Source organism: Terrapene carolina, unplaced genomic scaffold (genome assembly GCF_002925995.2).
Source record: "Terrapene carolina triunguis isolate 2854851 unplaced genomic scaffold, T_m_triunguis-2.0 Scaffold58, whole genome shotgun sequence".
Taxonomy (NCBI): Eukaryota; Metazoa; Chordata; order Testudines; family Emydidae; genus Terrapene; species Terrapene triunguis.
The window spans coordinates 31,687,706-31,710,102 of NW_020664409.1; the positions used below are offsets into that span (position 1 = coordinate 31,687,706).

At 41.5% G+C, this 22,397-nt stretch overlaps 1 protein-coding gene across 4 annotated transcripts in view; it reads left to right on the top strand.

Annotated features, from left to right (window-relative positions):
• Window positions 1–22,397, top strand: part of DLGAP1 (DLG associated protein 1) — a 208,058-nt gene that overhangs the window by 128,918 nt on the left and 56,743 nt on the right. For 2 of the 4 annotated variants that reach the window (XM_026647331.1, XM_024212136.1), the window contains exon 5: window positions 19,158–19,174. The exons of the other annotated variants lie outside the window; for them this stretch is intronic. In XM_026647331.1, the coding sequence (XP_026503116.1) occupies window positions 19,158–19,174 (17 nt within the window). The remainder of the gene's footprint in view (window positions 1–19,157; window positions 19,175–22,397) is intronic. 4 annotated transcript variants of the gene reach the window in all.

The window sequence follows — 22,397 nt, forward strand, 5'->3', positions numbered from 1 at the left end:
GAACAAAGTGCAAACAGTACATAAGTTAATAAGTCTGAGTAACTCTTTTGCATGAAAGCAACAGGACAGTGGAGTAAGAATGTGCATTTCACCTCATCTTTGTTTCTTGTACCCTTAAAAACAACAGCACAAAACACCCACTCTTAAATTAGTCCATGATTCATGTTAAATCCTACCCTGGGCCAAGCCTGTACTAAACCATTTTGATATGTTGTAAGCAGAGGATTATTTTAGAGGTGAAAATACGCCAAGCCTGAAGCTTTTTGTATACACACAGATGTATATTTTGGGGCCAGCAGTTCTCTGCCTGACCTCAGAGAGACATGATGAAACACAGCAGCAGCAGATGAGCTGATCAAGCAATTTGAGCTAATAACCATGGCATGTCCTGTGATGTGGTTTGCCTACAAACCTATTTGTTTCTTTTGAAAATCCAAACTACCAGAATGACATCAACTGTACCTTCCTTTTAAAAGCCGAGGCAAGATAGTGAGACTGTTTCATTTCTTAAAATGGTTGCAGATGTTTGTGTGAAGGCTACAAAATGTGGAGCTTTTGAAATGTGCAGGTGTGGGAGATGATCTCTCACGCGTTACAGCTGATCACATTTCTGAGTGGCCAGCATAAAAATATATGTTCAAAAATATGCTAAAAGCGATGTTTTTGTGAGTGTTTTTTATTTCTGATTATATACATTTGCCTCCTTTTGTCTGATGCCAGCCACAGCCTGGACCTACAGAACTATCACTAGTCGGAAGTAGGGATTCGGAAGACAGGCTGGTGGTTTTCATTACAGCCACATTGCTAAAACAGACATCCATCGCTTGTTCAGGATTCCCATTTGAGCGAGCCTCACCTCTACGTTCTGGGAGTGTATTGTGCTTACTAAGGCCAGGTTATGCCATTTACGATCTTCTCTAAGTAGTGGACCTTCTGTTTGTGTCAAGAAAGCATCCCTGTTCAGGACAGCACTTAACCACTTGCTTAAGTACTATGCTGAATTGGCATGAACTTAACACATGCTTAAGTGCTTTGTCAAATCACGGCCTGTCTCTCTCGTACACCATGCACTCAGTAAAGCCCCTATGTCTACACTTACCCGGTAGTTCGGCGGCGAGCGATCGAACTTCTGGGTTCGACTTATCGTGTCTTGTCTGGACGTGTGTTTGTTTTTATTACAAATGATTTTTAAAATCTGTCATTTCTTCTTTGATATTTCTTCCAGCTGATATGCCAACAAGGTTCTGGTATTTCTGAGTTACTATATGTAGGTCAACCTACATACACTACCATTATACCCAGAAAAGAAGAAGAATTAATAAACTAAGTCTTCGAGTGAAAAGGGTTTGACCGTTGTATTTTCCTTGTTAGTCTGCAGAGATAGCTCTATAATCGTGTTAAGTTCATATAAACCCACCCTGCTGATAGTTTTACAGCTCTCATGTTTATTACTGATGGCAAATTAAAACTGACGTTTCAAGCATTTGTGCAACAGAAAATCTTATCTCTTTTACATCTTATAAAATGAAAGTGTCAACTACTTTTTCAAAGCTGTTTCTTTTTAACAATCTTTCTATGTCTTGTAATATGCACAGTTAGAAGCTGGAAACTATCTTTCACTATCCATTTTGTCCTTTTCCATTTGGCAAACACTTTATTTTGCAATGTTTCTGGTCCTGCAAATGTCTCCCTTTCGTTTATGTTTCTGTCTTTGCATCAGCCAGTGATGTCATCAGTAATGTGAATAATACAGGAACAAAAGAGCAATGAGGGGAGAACATACGTGGCATTTTGATCTGATCATACTGTTATCCCTTTTGACCCGAGTGACTAGTCGAAGTTCAGGATCTGGAAGGTGTTCCAGCTGGGAGCAGAAATTGATGATGGAGTCTGGATTTTGTTTTGTTTTGAATGCAGTCGTGTTTATTTACAAGGAATGTACAAAGTCCTGTTTCCTTAAACACAGATGAAACTTAACAGGGGACAGTGTCCCTGCTCATAGCCCTCAAAGCACTCTTTTCAGCCGGCACCCCAAAAGCTCGCTTTCTAGGCTTTTTCCACTGGTGAGTTGCCAGCAGCTTGTTCATTGTGTCTCTCTTTCTCATCTCTCCTTCATCTTGTCTCTCTCTCACACACACATCCCATACCATGAGTAGTCAACAGGTGGACCACGGGCCAAATCCAGTCTGCCAGACACTTTTAAACAGACTGAAAAATCTTTTTATGTACTTCTTATTATCATTATTGTTATTGAGGTGTGAAAAATGTTTCTCTGGAGTCTGGACCTTGACTCTACATTGGCCAAGAAATTTGGATCTTGACAAAAAGTAGACTACCCCCGTCTCATACCACATACATACACACACACATCACTCTAGTTAGACAATATCCAGTGGAACCCTCCATCCACATTATGCTAATTTCTGGTCTAGCTCACATAACCTTTGTCTTAGGTGGGGGCTTGTGATTAACGTATTTTAAATGAAGGGTGACGGTTAAGCTTGTAACAGTACCAAAATAATAGTAAATTAATTGTTCATTGACAGTGAGGAAGAAGATTCGCTATGTTTATATACACGTATATATGTATACAGCCTGTAAAATACATGTTTAATTACTTAGGTGCTCAAATATCATGGTAATGAGCAAAGTAACTCATTAGATTTGACCAAAATGGTCATTGTCAGCATGGATAGACTCCAAATATGAGATTCTATAAATATATAGGTTTTCCTTGCAAGTAGGTCCGCACCAGGAAGTGTCACAAGTGTTAAAAAATTCAGAGCATTTCATGTTTAAAATTGTGCAGACTAAACACCTTGGGCCAGATACTGCCTTCAGGTGCGTGTACATAGATTCAATTGAATCAATGGGAGTTGGGTGCATGTATCAGAAGGTAGAATTTGGGCTTGTGATTTCAGAGCTATTGGTGTTCCTATTTTGTGGCTTGGGCTCCTTGTTAGTACTTGCACTGTCAGTGAGAACTGGTCCTTGTTGTCTTATTGAAAACAGAAGCTTTTAAAGCACAGGGCTGGTAACAGAAATTATGCTGTAGTGTGGGGGGAAATTTCCACTGTTTTTGTCTGATTTTTCTACAGATTTGGACTAGCCATTGAGTGTGTTTACAAGTATTTATTAGATGTTCAGTTTCATCAATTAATAACTGTATTTTTGAAGGCTCTCCTCATGTCATACATTTTAATGCCAGATATTATTGTAAAAGTAAATCAAAAATAGGAAACAAAAAAGCAACCCCCCTACAGAATCTGCCCAAATGAAAGGCAGCAACACAATGCATTGCAGGGCATTACCTGTAAGAATGTCCCCAAAGTCCATTGAAGTCAGTGTGGCACATCCTCAGATGATATACATTGGCATAGCTCCATTGACTTCCTTTGATGATTTATGCCAGCTGAGAAACTGTCCCAATGAAAGACTCCTGTTGACTTCGGTGGGCTTTGGATTGGGCCTTAAAGCTGAGAAAGTAACATGCCCAGTGGAATGGTAATTGAGTCCACCTGTGCGGGGCTACCCCTCTGAATAAGGAAAAGATGTTGGACATGAGGAACATTTTCTCAGGCGCCTCTTGAGAGAACCTGCCGCTACTCTTAGAGTAACTTTCATAGGGAGAGGCCAAGATCTTTTCAGGTGAGGGAGTGGGAGGATACTGTGCCTGAGCAGGAGCCTCCAGAAGTTCTGGATTGACTTAAGAGAAACATCCTAACTTCCAGAGGCAATGTATAAATTATATCCTATTCTTCAGCATTCTCAGCATACATGGTAACCATCAACGTCCATGTAACCATGGGAAATAACAATCCAAATGCTGCTTAGGAAGAATGAATCTAACACCTTTCCAACATTTAAACCTCTCAGTCTCACAAAATAGACCCTGCTTCTGGGCTGTGCTATAGGGCCAGCTCCCATCGGTTGCTCTAGTAAACCCAGGCAGATCCTCCCTACCAGGAATTCCCACAGTGCAGGTGTGGCATAAGCTACATTGCCCCCACAAAGCCGCCAACGTAGAAACATATTGATGGGTGACAGGGGTTCTCTTCTCCAGTTATTCTGGATTAAGAGACAGCCTCATAGGGAGCCATGGGGAGCAACATAAATTAGAGCAGCCCGTGGGGTTGATTTATGCTGCAGCCACACTGGCCAACCAGACATCTCCAAAATTTGGGAGGCACAAAGGGGGGTGCACTTGCCCTCCCCCTCCTTGGGCTATGCACCTGTGCAATGCTGCTAAAGAAATGCAGCACAGAATCAGGCCCAAAGTCTCACTTTATGTCTCTAAAATTGCTGAGAGTTCTCTTGAAACAGCCCATAATGCATAAGGTTAAAGTAATCTCTTGATTACGTGGTTTTATGTGTAGGCCTGGAAGTAACAGCCTATTCAAAACACCCATAACAACAGTTAAGATTACCTGAAAAAGCAGCTTCCCTTTACCATGCCAAGGTACTTATCCAACAACAGTGCTGCAGTTGTACATTCAGTGGATTTGGTTTAATTCACTGGTATGTCTGAGGGTTGTGGTTTTTTGTTAACGAGGCTCCCCAAAATGAAATCCAGAACACTTTATGATACTTTTTCCTCTGAATGAGAAAATGATTTCAGGTTCTTTGGGGGGCTTATCGCACATGTTTTCTGCTGCGATGGCAGAAACAGAAGAAAAATTTCAGTGAAGTCCCAGTCCAAGGTATGTCACTTGTTTTTTGACTAGGCGGTAGGAGAGGAACTGGCGAGGAAGTGTGCTGCCGCTGGTGGAGAAAGGATATAGCTCCTGGCTGCAAGCCCAGACCTGGTCAGTAGATCAAAGACTCTTCCCTTGGCTCTCATTGCAGCTGGAAAAGCAGCTGGTCCATAGCCTGTCAGCATCCCTAGACCCTTTCCTTCCCTGCCAGGCTCCCAGCAGCTAAAGGGTTCACTTCCCTGCCCCTCCCCCGCCCCAGTATTGTGTTTGTACCTTTCTTCCCTCTGTGCTCTCCCCAACTAGGTCCTTAGCAGTGGAGGATATTTTTACTTACTACCTACAGTGTCCCAAGATCATCTGTGCTGCAATACTGAATGCTCCACCCCTCACTCATTACAGTACTACCCCAGCCCTTGATTTTTACCAGGAACAGGAGGCAGGAGCACCAGAACAAGGGGGGCTAGGGGGCCATGACCTCACCACTTTTTACCGGCCGAAAGGGCAAGTGACAGGGGGAGGAGGTGGAGAGGAGGGAGCGGGGAGTTGGGGGAAGGGGCAGCACAGGGGATGGGGCCACGGTTCAGGCTCCTGTGGCCCTTCCACTTTTAGGAAGCTTCTCGCCACTGCTGACTGGAGGCAGGGGCTAAAAGAACAAAACATGGTTCTAGAACTACATTTTCATTTGAGTTTTGTTTTATACCAACTGGGGACTTGCTCCAAAGGAGGATTCCATGCTGGAAAAGTGTTCTCATGACAAACCAGCATAAAATCCATACTTGAATAGCTCTTTCACACACGTCTCCACCCCAAAAAATATTGATTTTTTTCGTGTGTTTTTTCTTTTTGAAATATATAAATGGCTTTCTCCAAAGATGCTGCTTGTCAGTTCTATGACCTAAATTGGTTGACAGTGTTCTTTTAATGGTTTCTGGCTGTAGCTCAGTGGTTTGAGCATTGGCCTGCTAAACCCAGGGTTGTGAGTTCAATCGTTGAGAGGGCCATTTAGGGAACTGGGGTAAAAATCTGTCTGGGGATTGGTCCTACTTTGAGCAGGGGATAGGACTAGATGATCTCCTGAGGTCCCTTCCAACCCTAATATTCTATGATTCTATTTGTCCTGCATGAGAGTCAAGTCAATATGTCTGAAAATGGAGTACAGTCTGTGAAATAAGCTTTGTTCATAATTCTCATTTACAGTGGTATTATAAGGGATGGTTATTTTTTAAAACTCGCTGTACATTAAAGAAGAGATTTCCAAAGGCACAAGTGGCAGTTGTACCCAACACACACTGAAAATCAGTAACTGCCATTTAGGTTAGGGGCCTAACTGCCATTTGTGCCTTTTGAAAATCTCCCACTAATAGCTTTTCTTGGTGATAATCAGACATGGACACTCTTAGCTTAAAATTGCAGCTGGAGCAGCAGGCACTGGGTTTTTACATTATACTGAAACCTGCAAGTTGTTCCTTCATGGAAATAACAGAGGGCCTAAAGTATTGGTTTTATGACAAATGATATGCCACTATTCAAATTACTATAAGAGCACTGTCTCAAGTTCACAGTTACTAGTGTGAGCTACTACGGGCTATTTAGACCAGAACCTTTTTGGGGGAGTGAGGTGGGAAACACTCATCCTTGGAGCACCCTTCCATCCACATGTAACGTCCCTGGTATCCTCAGCTCCAGTGCCTCCTGCAGCCCATCTGCCTCCCACCTGGTCTTCTGTGACTCAGCGCTCTGGCCAAGTCACATGAAGTTCACACCCCTTCTGGAGTATCACGAATAAGTCCAAAAGAAAGTCCAAACAAATCTGAATAATTATTCTGCTCATTTGGGCTACTGAAGTCTTCTACTTCCACTTACAAACCCGCTACTGAAGTCTTCTACTTCCACTTACTCTGCTCCCTGTGGATTTCTCTCTGTAGAAGAGTCTTGCCTCCATTGCAGTCTCTGCCTGGATTTTCTCCCTTTCCAGGGCCCACCACAAGGATCAATTCTCTCCCCATGCCTTCCTCAATCTTCCTACCCCAGACCTTTTCCAGAGAGAGCAGGAAAGACCTCCCTACCTCCTCGCTTATGGGACTTCTCCCTTCAACTGAGCTCCCTCAGCTCAGGGATGTCTAGCTGTACCTCCTTTGGCCAGAGATAAAGGGATATATGGCATATAAGGAATAATGGAAAAATTAGTTACCTTTCATTGTGTTGTTCATTGTAACTTACACTGTTAAACACAGTAGAACTTAATTATCTAACTCCTCTTTCATACAGTTGTCTCACATCATAAAGCAATGTTACCATAAAAGAAATTAGAGTAAATGAAGACAATGGAGTAAGAGATTATTAACACCAGTTATAGGTATTGCTGTTCTCTATCGCAGTGTGTCTCTGATGAGCTGCAGTTGGACATGGTGTTTTTGCATGTCCATGTTAATTGTTCTTCTCCATCTGTGGTACTTTGTGGGCTCTCTTCTCCCTTTTTATTATTTATTATTTGTATTGCGGTAGCACCTAGGAGCTCCAGTTATGGGCCAGGACCCCATTGTGGTACATAAATTAAATAAACAAATGGAGATATCCTATCTCCTAGAACTGAAAGGGAACTTGAAAGGTCATCGAGTCCAGCCTCCTGCCTTCACTAGCAGGACCAAGTACTGATTTTGCCCTAGATCCCTAAGTGGCCCCCTCAAGGACTGAACTCACAACTCTGGGTTTAAGCAGGCCAATGCTCAAACCACTGAGCTATCCCTCCCCTACATATTGTGCAAACACAGAACAAAAACATACAATCGCTTTCTTTTTTTTTCCCATCTGTCTTTTCTCTGTGCCTCTCTCTCCCCTTCCCAGCCCAAGTCTCTGCAGTTAATATATTTTTGCATTTACAGTGGATGAAATAATTTATCATCATCAATTAATATAAAAGGAGCAACACATCAGTCTTAGGTGTTTTGTTTTCAAGAAAAATGTAATTTGTTTTAAAATATTGTACCAACAATGATTGTTTCAGCAACTTTAAAGTTAAAAAAATCTCATATGCTAAGTACATCTGTATTTGTGTAGGTCCAAATCAAGAGCATCTAAGAATGTGATTATAGTGAGTGCTGTCTAGAATTCCCAGCCATGCTTTTAAATAGACTTTAGAATTCAGGCATATTAATCATTACAAGAAGCTTTGAATTGGCTTCAAGGGGGTGTGGGTGTGAGGGGCTGAGTTGGTCTGAGAAGCCAACTCCAATCTTATTCATAGATTCATAGATTCTAGGACTGGAAGGGACCTCGAGAGGTCATCGAGTCCAGTCCCCTGCCCTCATGGCAGGACCAAATACTGTCTAGACCATCCCTGATAGACATTTATCTAACCTACTCTTAAATATCTCCAGAGATATTCCACAACCTCCCTAGGCAATTTATTCCTGTGTTTAACCACCCTGACAGTTAGGAACTTTTTCCTAATGTCCAACCTAAACCTCCCTTGCTGCAGTTTAAGCCCATTGCTTCTTGTTCTATCCTTAGAGGCTAAGGTGAACAAGTTTTCTCCCTCCTCCTTATGACACCCTTTTAGATACCTGAAAACTGCTATCATGTCCCCTCTCAGTCTTCTCTTTTCCAAACTAAACAAAGCCAATTCTTTCAGCCTTCCTTCATAGGTCATGTTCTCAAGACCTTTAATCATTCTTGTTGCTCTTTTCTGGACCCTCTCCAATTTCTCCACATCTTTCTTGAAATGCGGTGCCCAGAACTGGACACAATACTCCAGTTGAGGCCTAACCAGCGCAGAGTAGAGCGGAAGAATGACTTCTCGTGTCTTGCTCACAATACACCTGTTAATACATCCCAGAATCATGTTTGGTTTTTTTGCAACAACATCACACTGTTGACTCATATTTAGCTTGTGGTCCACTATAACCCCTAGATCCCTTTCTGACGTACTCCTTCCTAGACAATCTCTTCCCATTCTGTATGTGTGAAACTGATTTTTCCTTCCTAAGTGGAGCACTTTGCATTTGTCTTTGTTAAACTTCATGCTGTTTACCTCAGACCATTTCTCCAATTTGTCCAGATCATTTTGAATTATGACCCTGTCCTCCAAAGCAGTTGCAATCCCTCCCAGTTTGGTATCATCTGCAAACTTAATAAGCGTACTTTCTATGCCAATATCTAAGTAGTTAATGAAGATATTGAACAGAGCCGGTCCCAAAACAGACCCCTGCGGAACCCCACTTGTTATGCCTTTCCAGCAGGATTGGGAACCATTAATAACAACTCTCTGAATACGGTTATCCAGCCAGTTATGCACCCACCTTATAGTAGCCCCATCTAAATTGTATTTGCCTCGTTTATCGATAAGAATATCATGCGAGACCGTATCAAATGCCTTACTAAAGTCTAGGTATACCACATCCACAGCTTCTCCCTTATCTACGAGACTCGTTATCCTATCAAAGAAAGCTATCAGATTGGTTTGACACGATTTGTTCTTTACAAATCCATGCTGGCTATTCCCTATCACCTTACCACCTTCCAAGTGTTTGCAGATGATTTCCTTAATTACTTGCTCCATTATCTTCCCTGGCACTGAAGTTAAACTAACTGGTCTGTAGTTTCCTGGGTTGTTTTTATTTCCCTTTTTGTAGATGGGCACTATATTTGCCCTTTTCCAGTCTTCTGGAATCTCTCCCATCTCCCATGATTTTCCAAAGATAATAGCTAGAGGCTCAGATACCTCCTCTATTAGCTCCTTGAGTATTCTAGGATGCATTTCATCAGTCCCTGGTGACTTGCAGGCATCGAACTTTTCTAAGTGATTTTTAGCTTGTTCTTTTTTTATTTTATCTGCTAAACCTACAACCTTCCCATTAGCATCTTCTTGCTCTTCTTACTGTCCTGATAAATCATTTATTGGGACACCTTGTTACAAAATTCCCTTAAAGACCTATATAATTTATTTAGCACAAAATACGGTTCTCCTAGCAATAATATTCCAGTCTGTGCTTATGCTTCTCAACACCTAAGTAATAGGTTGTGAGCATCAGGATATTACAGGGTGCTAGGGAATGGAGTGAGGGTATGTAGTGGTTTCTTCCCTGAAAACTTCTGTAATAGTGAATTGTTTGTAACTTTGAGGCCCCTTATTTCTCATTTGACCTGACACAAGAGTGCTTTTGCTTGTATGCTTTCTTATTGTGATATTCAATACAAAATTCCATATAGGAGCTGCAAGACTTAGGAAAATGCTACATTTTAACTTTTTTAGAACTAATGACTTTGAGAGAATATAATGTTTTTATTTTGTCCTATCAAACTTTTTTTTTATTTGATTTTGCTGAGTTTGGAGTAGATGTGGGGGTTGAAAGGTCTAGATTTTAAAATACTGACTATAGGGGTTTAATTCCCATCCGAAGATAACCATGAGCAACTCCCAGCAAAGTAAAAAGGAGCTACACATACTTTTTGAAAGTCTGAATTTGGCCCTATATTTATAGAATGTGAGCTTTTTCCCTTGCTAAAAATCCCAAACGGTACAGAACCAGTTGTACATGACACACTGTAGTATTGCTAGCCAACTATTCAAATATCATGTGTTAGGCATCCAAAAATTTAAGACTGAATTAAAAATCAAGAAATTAAAAAACAGTACATTCAGGGTTCTGCATATTTTCCATCTGGTTTTTGAGCCTTTAGGATCACATTTAGGGCCACATTTTTCTCTGCAACCATGGGGGCTAAAAACCTTACCTTTATTTTCCTTTTTTCTTTTTTTTTTAAGAAAGCTGAGGTTCTCACATATTAACATGACTCCAGAAGGTCAGGTTTTAATAAAGACACCAAATATCACAAGACTCATTAAAAAATTTCAGAAGTTGGCAGCAGTGTGCCATGGGAACATAGAATCATAGAAGATTAGGGTTGGAAGAGAACTCAGGAGGTCATCTAGTCCAATCCCCTGCTTAAAGCAGGACCAACACCAACTAAATCATCCCAGCCAGGAGTTTGTCAAGTCAGGCCTTAAAAACCTCTAAGGATGGAGATTCCACCACCTCCTTACGTGACCTATTCCAGTGCTTCACCACCCTCCTAGTGAAATCGCTTTTCCTAATATCCAACCTAGACCTCCCACACTGCAACTTGAGACCATTGCTCATTGTTCTGTCGTCTGCCACCACTGAGAACAGCTGAGCTCCATCCCCTTTGGAACCTACTTCAGGTGGTTGAAGGCTGCTATCAAATCCCCCCTCACTCTTCTCTTCTGCAGACTAAATAAGCCCAGTTCCATCAGCCTCTCCTCGTAAGTCATGTGCCCCAGCCCCCATTTTCGTTGCCCTCCGCTGGACTTTCTCCAATTTGTTCACATCCTTTCTGTAGTGGGGGGGGGCCAAAACTGGACACAGTACTCCAGATGTGGCCTCACTACTGCCGAATAGAGGGGAATAATCACTTCCCTTGATCTGCTGGCAGTGCTCCTACTAATGCAGCTCAATATGCCGTTGCACACTTTTGACTCATATCCAGCTTCTCGTCCACTGTAATCCCCAGGTCCTTTTCTGCAGAACTGCCGCTTAGCCCATCGGTCCCCAGCTTGTAGCAGTGCATGGGATTCTTCCGTCCTAAGTGCAGGACTCTGCACTTGTCCTTGTTGAACCCCATCAGATTTCTTTTGGCCCAATCCTCCAATTTGTCTAGGTCACTCGGGACCTTATCCCTACCCTCCAGTGTATCTACCTCTCCCTCTAAGCTTAGGGTCATCTGTGAACTTGCTGAGGGTGCAATTCATCCCATCATCTAGATAATTAATGAAGATGTTGAACAAAACTGGCCTCAGGATCAATCCCATGGAGCACTCCACTTGATACCGGCTGCCAACTAGATATCGAGCCATTGATCACTACCTGTTGAGCCCGACAATCTAGCCAGCTTTCTATCCACCTTATAGTCCATTCATCCAATCCATACTTTTTTAACTTGCTGGAAAGAATACTGTGGGAGACTGTATCAAAAGCCTTGCTAAAGTCAAGGTATATCACGTCCACCGCTTTCCCCATATCCACAGAACCAGTTATTCATCATAGAAGATAATCAGGTTGGTCAGGCATGACTTGCCCTTGGTGAATCCATGTTGACTGTTCCTGATCACCTTCCTCTCCTCCAAGTGCTTCAAAATGGATTCCTTGAGGACCTGCTCCATGATTTTTCCGGGGACTGAGGTGAGGCTGACCGGTTTGTAGTTCCCCAGATTCTCCTTCTTCCCTTTTTTAAAGATGGGCACTATATTTGCCTTTTTCCAATCGTCCAGGACCTCCCCCGATTGCCACAAATTTTCAAAGATAATGGCCAATGGCTCTGCAATCACATCAGCCAACTCCCTCAGCACCCTTGGATGCATTAGATCCAGACCCATGGACTTGTGCATGTCCAGTTTTTCCAAATAGTCCTTAACCTGTTCTTTCACCACTGAGGGCTGCTCACCTCCTCCCCATACTGTGCTGCCCAATGCAGCAGTCTGCGAGCTGACCTTGTCTGTGAAGACCGAGGCAAAAAAAGCATTGAGTACTTCAGCTTTTTCCACATCATCTGTCACTAGGTTGCCTCCCCCATTCACTAAGGAATTAGGAATGTTAGGAAGCATGGATAAATTCTACTATGTTTCTTATAATATCATATCTATTTATAGTAATTTGATCTAGTATGTAGTCAAATGGAACAGTACACACTGAGGAGAAGGGTCACAACAAGCTTTGTGTAGGTGGTGTGTAACTTTGTCATGAAGCAAGTTTCATATTGAAACGGACAGGTCCTGGCAAGTGTTTAGATAAGTGGAAAAGTATACACGGAGAAATCAAAACATACATTTAGAGGGAATATGCCTTTTATTTGCACATATTATCAACAGCTGGATTATGTGAAGCACCTGTATCTAGTGTATATAATTTAGTGGTGGGGTTTCTGTACTTTCAGATAGCAGCAACAAATGGGATTATAGCAGAAAATTGACATCGCATCACATTGACACATAGCTGGGCAAATATTGCAAAAAGTATTTGCAAACATTTATTTAAATATAAACCTTATAAAGGTGACAGCTGCAACTGCACAGTAAAGGTTGAATTTTTTCACTTCAAGCAGGGATTCAACATCTTTGTTCTATGTATGAAAAATACAGCATATCCTCCCAACATTACAGCACTTTTACCCTTTGAGTTTAGAACAAATGTTCAGACAATTTACAAGTAAATCTGTTCATTAGTTTAGGAGTTAAAATTAATCTTAAAATGTGTCCTTTAAGAAATGTAGCACTTGGTCACAGACCTTTTTTGTTGTCCTGAGTTATCTTAACAACAGAATAATACAAATGCTTCAGACTTCCCATATAGTTTAAACCCACCGAAATATTATTCATAGGCTACATTTGAAGGGTTTTTTAGGTTTAATGTTAATTTTCTCATGTTCTTAGTATTGCCAACCCCCAAAAAGTTCAAAATTAATAAGTCAGCCTCCCCTCCCCTCATACACACACACAATCAGGAAAACAGTATTTTTGGTCTGTCTTTTAATATTTGAATTCCCCTGCCCATCCCTTCTGTGTGTATGCATAACACTTAGTATCACCAACTCTCCAAAATTTATAGAGCAAAGTGATTTGGGCCCCCACTGCAATCAAATTATAAAGATTTGCATATAATGTTGCCTTTTGATGTGGAGCTTCCAGCTTCCCACCAAACCCCAAAATACTAATTAATTCTGCTCGCATCTGTCCTCCCCCAGCCCAGCAATTAATTATGCACCCTCCAGCAACTTTGCCCCCCCACAATTCTCACATCAGCCCCAGGTCTGCCCCTTGCCCCCAACACACCTATGCTCTTCCTGCAGCTCCAGGGGTTCTTCTCCCCCCGCCCCTTTGCAGGCCTGGAATTGCAGTAATGGAGAGGGGAGGAGCAGAGTGACCCATTTTTCACAGTAGGGGTGAGGAGGGGGAAAGAACCATTCTGATATGTGGAGCTCTTTCTTCTCCCTTCTTTGCCTTGCCCTCTCATGAAAATGGTATTGGCTGCTCCCTCCTCTACCCTAAAACTCCTCTGGCTCCTGATGGGAGGGGGCAGAGCTCTGCCTGCCTCTGCAGCAGCTCTGATTGGCTGCTCTTCCCCAGGAGGTGGGGAAGGGAGGAAGGTGGCCAGTCAGAGGGTTATTTCCATGATTGGGAGTGTGGCTTCAGCAGGGCTTGAAATCACATTGTGGAGAGTTGGCGATGCAGAATCCTGCCGCAAGGGCTGACGCATAATCTTCAACTACAGAGGATGCCATGAAGAGCTGCCACCTTCAAAAAGCGTTTCCATCCCATTGCTCTCAATAGACCAGGAGTCTCAGGTGGCCCTTTTAAGAAAGGTACCTATCTCCTATTATTCTCAATGGGACTGACTGGTGATCTCCACCTCCTGACAGCATTCAGGCCCAACAAGTGATGGCATCTTGGCTTCACTTTCATTGGGAGGCGGTGGCTGAGTCCCTTTGAGAACCTTGGGAGACAGCAGTTACTTTGAATGACAGCAATTCTTCGTGAGTTGTTCGGAAGGCAGTGACTTTATGCACCAGCCGCTGCTGACGGATAAACTATCACTTTTCAAAAACAATGGTGAAAAATGACCATTTGAGGCAGGAGAGAACAAAATCTAACGTGTCTTTAAAATCTGTTTAATCTAATCTGGATCCACAAGCATTAAAATGCCCTGGCTATTGCATGGTGTCACTGCTGGGCAGAGGTTAGGTTATTTGGTGCCCTAACAGTGCATTCCATTCCTTAATATATTTGGATTTATTTTAAGTTTTAACGTTAACTTTGAATTTCCTAAGTTTTATAATGCTTGGTTTGGGGATAATTACAATGTGTTTTACCCTAAGTCACTGATATGCACTTTCAGCCTTAACTCTTCCTTAACGTAGGTTTTATGTAGCTGCTACTCTGAAACCTGTCAATAAAAAGTATGAATTTGTTTGATAGTATTTCTGACCATGTCATATATTTTCCACAAATGTTTGTATGAGTAAAAGCTGGTTCTCAGAAAGCAAAAATGTCTCACAGCAACCTGAGGGGAATGTGTGTTCATGCTAGGGTTGTTCTTGCGGCCATTTTGAAGCCTCTGATCTTTCTCCACTTTGTAGAAGAAAGTTTGTCATCCAAACAAGAAGCCAAAACAGTCCCATGTGATAAAGAGGACCAGTCACACACCACAAATACTGAATACGTCAAGATATAGCTAAAGTGAATAGTTTGAGAACAACCTCTAATCTGAAATAGCTCCACATAAAGTGTACATGGAATGATTCTGAATAACAAACAAATACACAAATATCTAAGTATTTTTGCTCATAATTTGTGTAAAAAAAAAAAAAAAAGAGTTTAACAAATTATTTGTTGTGAAAAATTTCCCCAGCTATACACCTAATGTGGTTTTACTGGCATGCACAGCCTTCCAAGTTCCAACAGATATTGTTGCTCATCATTTTTCCTTGCCACAAAAATGTGCTTTTAAAATGAACAAAGGGAAACTGTAGAACCTCAAAAGTGCTGTAGTGCACACATTCATTAAATCCTTAAAACGTGTGACCTTATATTGTATATTTAAAGTGTTAAAGTTCTTTGATTATCTTTACAGAGGGCATACGGCTAAAAGACACTGAATCTTATAGAGGTATAATGCTGTATTTGTACTCACTTAGATTCATAGTTTGTATTAATTATTCCCACAAGTGGTCCTGCACAGTTCAAATTTTTAATAGCTTATGGGCCTTGTTAACTCTCTGAAATATCAAATAGTTTATATCCTCCATCTGAAATACTCGCTCTTTTGTTTTTCAACTAGCGGTAATTAGCTGGTATTGCTCACTTCTGAAACATATTAAAGGTAGGGAATATAGTGAACCAGAGAAAAATGCATTAGGTGGTGGTGTGGGGCAGAATGCTTTGCATTTTGTGCTATGTATCCTTTGCAACCTGGGACTGTTCATTATTATTTTTCAATGTATTGAGAGGGGAGTGTATTTAGGCAGCTATTTGAACAAATGTCTCAGAGGAGAAATGGTAATAAAATAATGATCTCACCATGCTAGCAGTGAAGAGGTGTCTTATGTGCTAAGATATTGAATTTTTTATGAGAAAGCTTCAGTTATTGCCATTTTCATTATATTCATGACTTCTAGGGAATGTGGTTTATTAGTGGATACCATTGAAAACCAGACACAAACTACAGCGCCCAATAGTACAACTTCTCAAGGGCCTGCAGAAACAATGATGTCTTGCTCAACAAGCTATCTGTTGTTTGCCAAGTGTGATTCAAAGTCTTTCTTTAAGCATTCTGACCACGTCTACAATCCAGGGGCTACAGTGCTGCCGTAGCACCATAGTGCAGATGCTTCCAACCTTGACAGAAGGGGATTTTCCGTCAATGTAGATAATCCACCTTTGTAGCAAGGTTGCCAGAAGAATTCTTCCATTGACCTAGCTGCATCTACACTGAGTTAGCTTAAGTCCGATGCTCTGAATTAAGTCCGAATTTTTCACACCCCTGAGCAATATAACTAGTTTTAAATTTTAAGCATAGCTCTAAATTTTAAGTGTATACCAGGCCTTAGAAACATAAGCTGGGACAGAAAGGAGACACTGGCAGACTGGAGGGGCAAACAGCCCCTTCACTGATCCATCTGACTCCCCCCAAGTACTCTGGCACGTTTTCCCCTCTGAGCAGCCTGGTGACACTCTGGAAACCAGATAGCGTAGTAACACATTCACCTGTTTAGATTGTAAGCCCTTCCAGCAGGGAACTCTCTTTTTTGTTTGTACAGTACTCAGCACAATGGAGCCCAGTTCCTGATTGGGGCTTCAGGCACTATCATTGTACAAATATTTACTTCTATTAATAATAATAAAACACGTAGACACACACCACTTCCAGTGACCCCCTCACCAAAATACCCCATTCCATTTCCCAGTTATGTTTCCCCAAAATAGCCCTTTCCACTCCATGGTAAGTCTTACTTAAATCAGCTCCTCTGGACATCAATAACATTCATCCCATTTTCCAAACCTTCCTATGCTCTACTATAACCCACCTCCGCACACACCTTTCACTGATGTAACTTTAAGAAAGAAGTCAGTTTATAGGGGGCAAATATTTGGTCATTTTAGGTACAGGACCTACAATTTTGGTTTTGTTGTTTGTAGGTTAAATGTTGATTATTTACTAAATGTGGAGCTGGTACTTTGGGTTATTTCTTCACTCAAGTTTTGTGGTTCTGTAGGCAAGTTGCCTTGTTTGATTGAAAGTTATATTTTTAGTTATCCTCTGTAAAGATGCCCAGATGCTTTGGGGCATGTGTTCCTACAATAAATAGTATTATTATCATAATGAACTATTATTCCCACTGTAGGACATAAATACTGTAGACCAAGTTTAAGTGTATACCATTTTTTCATTAGAGTCTCTATATTACCACGCTGTACAGATTTAAGTCTGTGAACTTACTACTGTCTTTATGTTAAAAAAATAATGTGAGTCCACTATGTTAAACACGCTGGGCCTGATTCTTATGCTTAATTTACACTGTTGTAATTCCACTGATTTCAGTTGATTTATTCCTAGTGTAAATTGAGATCAAAGCCAGGCCTACTGCTCTTGATTCATTTTACTGAAAGAGCAGTAGGAGCCTGATTTTGATCACATGTATACTAGGAATAAATCAACTGAAATCAATGGAATTACACCAATGCAAATTAATCATAAGAAGATCAGAATCAAAATGAATCAAGATGAGTTTAATAGTACTAGTGTACTAGCACACCAGTACTAGTATTAGTGTACTAAACGAAATGCACAACTACTAGGAGAAATTACTTGGCAGAAGTTGAAGCACCAGACATACAGAAATGTTTGCTCTGAAATTCCAGAGACTTAACCGTCCCTTTGGTTTTCTGGAATGCTTTGATTTAGTCATGTGGAGTGGAAATAGTCTGTAACATCAAAAGGGCACTTGGAATAATACCTCTTGTGCAGTTACAGGATATGTGAAGTGAATTAAGTGTCAGTGAACTTCAGTGTGATAGTAAATTTATATATAATATTAAAGACAGTTAGGAAAAGTTTAGTTATCTCCAAATGTGGAAGTATTTATAATCAACATATCTTTATATAGCACATTTCCTCTAAAGCATTTTATAAAATATATAATCTCTAGGTGCATAATATATAATATAGGCTATATTGGAGGATGGTGGTGGTGAATCTATTACAGGCACACATTGGAGTAGTTTCACTTCCTCTACCTGGGTGCAGAGGTAAACCAGGCAGTTATAGTTTTGTGAGTGCAAATTTTACATTACAAAAAGACTTGTTCTTAGTGCAGCTAAATTAAAGTATTATTAATTTTAAAAATAAATAATAGACTTCTTTGCAGGTACAATTTGGACTCCCAGAACTTGCATCTGCAAAATGAATTGTACACAAATTTGAGGGTACTGTTTTTGATATAACCCACCATGACTCATAAATTAATCCTGTTATCTGACTCTGATTTACTGACACTGGTGACAGGTATTTCAGTTTGTTTTCCACTATGAGGCTGACACTGTTGTTTCTAGGGTTTAGTTTCTGTTGTCGCCCAACTATGGTCTTTTTGTTTGCTTAAAACCTTGTTAGAGCGGGGAACCAGATTCCTGGCAATAACAGTCAAGAGAAAAGGGATGTGGGTGTGTCATGTGGGCTGGAGCCCACTGACAGATTTTGACAGTTTGCAGGCACATACTGTCTAACAAAAACTACAATGAAATGTTTCTTTAACCACAATTTCTTATAAACTTCTCTGGACGTAACGTGCAGAAAATGTTATTAATTAAATAATAGCCTTTTACAAATTATTTTCAATGTAGTAGGGTGTAGTCTGTCAAATAATAAACACTCCTGTGTCATGAAACATGTCCAAAAGAAATCTACAGCTTCCTTTGTACCTCTCTGTTAGTCTTTTTAACGTTTCTTTATTAAGTAGAGTATACAAGGAGTGGCTTAGAGATTCCAGCTGCATGTAGCAGGATATAAATTTTACAGACATAAGCCACAAACTGCAAAGGCTCCTTGTGGATATAAGGCTCTCCCAGTTCAGAGTCCCATTGACTTTAGTGGAACTCTGCACAGACAGATCCTTACTTCTGCCCAGAGCCCTTGGCAGGACCAAAGCAATGTGAGGAATAGTCTATTTGATATCATTATAGCTAGACAAGAATTAAAATGCTTTTGAAAGTCAAACCCGCTTTTCCTTGATGACACACTTCTGAATTCTATTTATAAACCATTGAGGCCTTTTCTGATTGTGTTGCTGTACAAGACATAAAATTGCACAAGAAAAAACAGAAAATTCTCAATATAATTTAGTCCAAAATAATATTAATCTCATAACGCATCATATGGCCAGATTCACCTACATCAGGGGTTCTCAAACTGGGGGTCAGGACTCCTCAGGGGGTCGGGAAGTTATTACGAGCTGTCAGCCTCCACCCTGAACCCCGCTTTGCCTCCAGCGTTTATAATGGTGTTAAATATATTAAAAAGTGTTTTTAATTTATAAGGAGGGTTGCACTCAGAGGCTTGCTATGTGAAAGGGGTCACCAGTACAAAAGTTTGAGAACCACTGATCTACATGCTCTGCCTCCTTTGTGTTGCTCATAACAACATAAGCAACATAAGCAGCTATAAACTCAGTTTAACCTACCAATTAAGGTGGAGGTGTGGCTACTTTTTGTTACGTTACAGCAGTAGGTGCATACCAGTGATCTGGCCCTTAACTTTTTAAAAGATGATTAATAGAACTCCTCTTCTCATCATGTATTTATAACAAAAAAACTAGAGGTGGGCATCAACCACAACCTCAGATCCAAACTCCCTTAAATGTTGGCAGTGTTTCAAATTAAAAGCTGTTACGTTTTTCTGTATGTAAAGAGCAAATATTTTACTCTCAGTGAAAATGACCTTTTTTAGATTTAGAAAAAGACTAAACGAAAACCTCCAAGATTTGTGTGTGTCTCCTCTTTAACTATCTGCACCAAAGTGAACACAAAATGGCCGCTTGTCTCTCTGCAGACACCAGAGTTCTTAGCGAATTAAAGGTCATCAAGCACTCAGTAAACCATAGAACCGAGGTCTGAATTTGAATGCAAATTCTGCAAATGACAACCCTCTTTAAAATGAGCCAAACAAAATGCCCAGTCTAAAAACACTCTAACTTTGGAATTTTAAAATTGGGGTTTTAGTATCAATCTCTCAGAAAAACCAACCAAGTTGCAAAGGACTTCCTTCAGGGATATTTTTCCTTGTGTTTGTCAGATGAATAGTCTGAAAGGCAAAGAAAATTCTCTTCAAGTAACTGAATCTATCTCATACTTATATCAGACATTCCACCACTTTGGCATCCTGTGGAAATGGTAATCATGCCACTGTATTAGTATTCAGTACTGGAAAGCTTGTAATCCACCACTCAAGGGGGAGTCGGGGAACATGGACGATGGTCAAGAATACTGTAATTATGGAGTTGGGATAGAATAAGCAGTGAGGTAATGTGTATCTTGAGCTGAACTTTTTTTGTCACAGTAGGCCGGTTCCATGTGTAATTGAGATGCAGCTTTTGTTTGTGTTCTCGCACCCAGGCCAGTAAAACACAGGGAAGGGCTCACCCATCGGGTGGTGGTAACTGAAATTCCCTTTTCCAAATGCATCAAAGATCTTATTACTTCTCAGACCCCAGTCACTTCCTCTCCTCCCCTCCCCCCCAAAAATAATGCAACACATTTACATTTATCTTAAAACTGAAAAAGACTGTATGTTCATTGGCATGTTACTAGCTTACATCAACTGCAACCAGATGGATTTTCTGTATGGAGAATAACAAACATTGATGCAGCTGTTATTTTCATATAATTTTTAATTAAGACATTTCATGTATCTTTTTGTAATGTGGTTGTGGTGTGTTTCTTTCCAGATTAGTAACATATTTATATTAGTGCCTTTCTTCCTGAAGAACTTTGCATACTATATACAGGACCAGACATACAAAAAGCAGCCACTCTGGGTTAGAAGGTTACAGCCAGAGAATTGTGTAAATTTTGGACATGGACAACAGCAGAGAAAACCTCTACTCTTACACAGCTGCCAAGGGCTATTTAATACCTACCCAGAGCAGACAGGATGTTGGGGTTTTTTTAAGGTTTCATTCAAAGGGACCCATAGACAGTAAGACAGCCCTGCTGGGATTTGATCCTCTGACCACAGAATTGCTAGGTATGCTAGGCCTCATGCTTTACATCACTAAACCATGCCTCTGCTGTTGTATTCTCTTCCATGTTGTCTTAAAAACTTCAAAACAAAATTAAATTTCCTACACATTTTCCCATTTGTATTTAGCAATGTTTTTCCTTGTCTGAAATTAAAACTGATATGACAACTTTCTCTTCCTTTTTGTATTGGTCTTAGTTAATTGCTGTTTTGTGCAATAGCATTATGGCAGAACAGCTTAGTGAGTAAGATGCATTAGTAAAACTTGTGCCCCCTCTTGCCCTCTGTGACAGACAGGCTGTCTGGATCTGCAGAAAATAAAACATCAAGGGCCAGATTTTAAAGAAATAAGGGGCAAATCAAATTGGCCAAGCAGCTAGGGTAACACATGCATTTCTATATGACAGGAGAAAATTGTCTTATTTTTCAAAGATTTAATGATTTTTGAAGACCTCTCCATATCCCCATTCTGGGAGGATGGGAAATGTCAGGAACTTGCAGGGAGAGGCAGTTGTATTCTTCTGAGTCATACTGGTTTTTGCCTGGAAGGCTGGTCTCACTAGCTCTAATCTATGGTACAGAAGGGTTCAGGGCCACCCAGAGGATTCAGAGGGCCTGAGGCAAAGCAGGGCAGCTGCAGCGCTTGAACTCACCCGGCGGCGGACCGGGTCTTTGGCGGCATTTCGGCGGCAGGGTTCCCTTCAATCACTCCGCATCTTCAGCAGCACTGAAGGACCCGCCCACCGAAATGATGCCGAAGACCCGGAGCGACTGAAGGGCCCCCCACTGCCAAAATGCCGCCGAAGACGAGGACCGCCGCCGGGCCAGGGCTCGCGGGGCCCCTGTGGGGCCCGGGGCCTGGGGCAAATTGCCCCACTTGCCGCCCCCCCGGGCTGCCCTGGAAGGGTTCATGTGTTTAAGAGGGGAAGGATGGAACTAGGGGCAGAAATACAGATGGGCCTTGGTGGGAGAAACCCAGAGGACAAAGTCAAGCTCAGGAGAAAACTTACACTGCAGTTTCAGTTTAGGAAAAGACAAAACTCAGGAAGAGGTTCATTTTGAATAGTGGGGGTGTGTGCGCGTATATTAGGGTTACCATACGTGCGGATTTTCCCGGACATGTCCGGCTTTTGGGGGCTCAAATCCCCGTCCGGGGGGAAATCCCCAAAAGCCGGGCATGTCCGGGAAAATCCGGACGTATGGTAACCCTAATGTGGGCCAGCAGCCCTCCCAGCCCCAGCATGCTTCCCTGAAAACGAGCAGCCTGCCTGGGCTGGGCCCAAGGGGGAAGGGCAAGCAGGAGGGGGCGGAGTGTGGGTGGGGCCACACTAGGCTGTTTGGGGAGGCATACCCTTCCCTACCCCACGATATGTGCCACCCCCTGGGTGGGTTGAGTTGTACC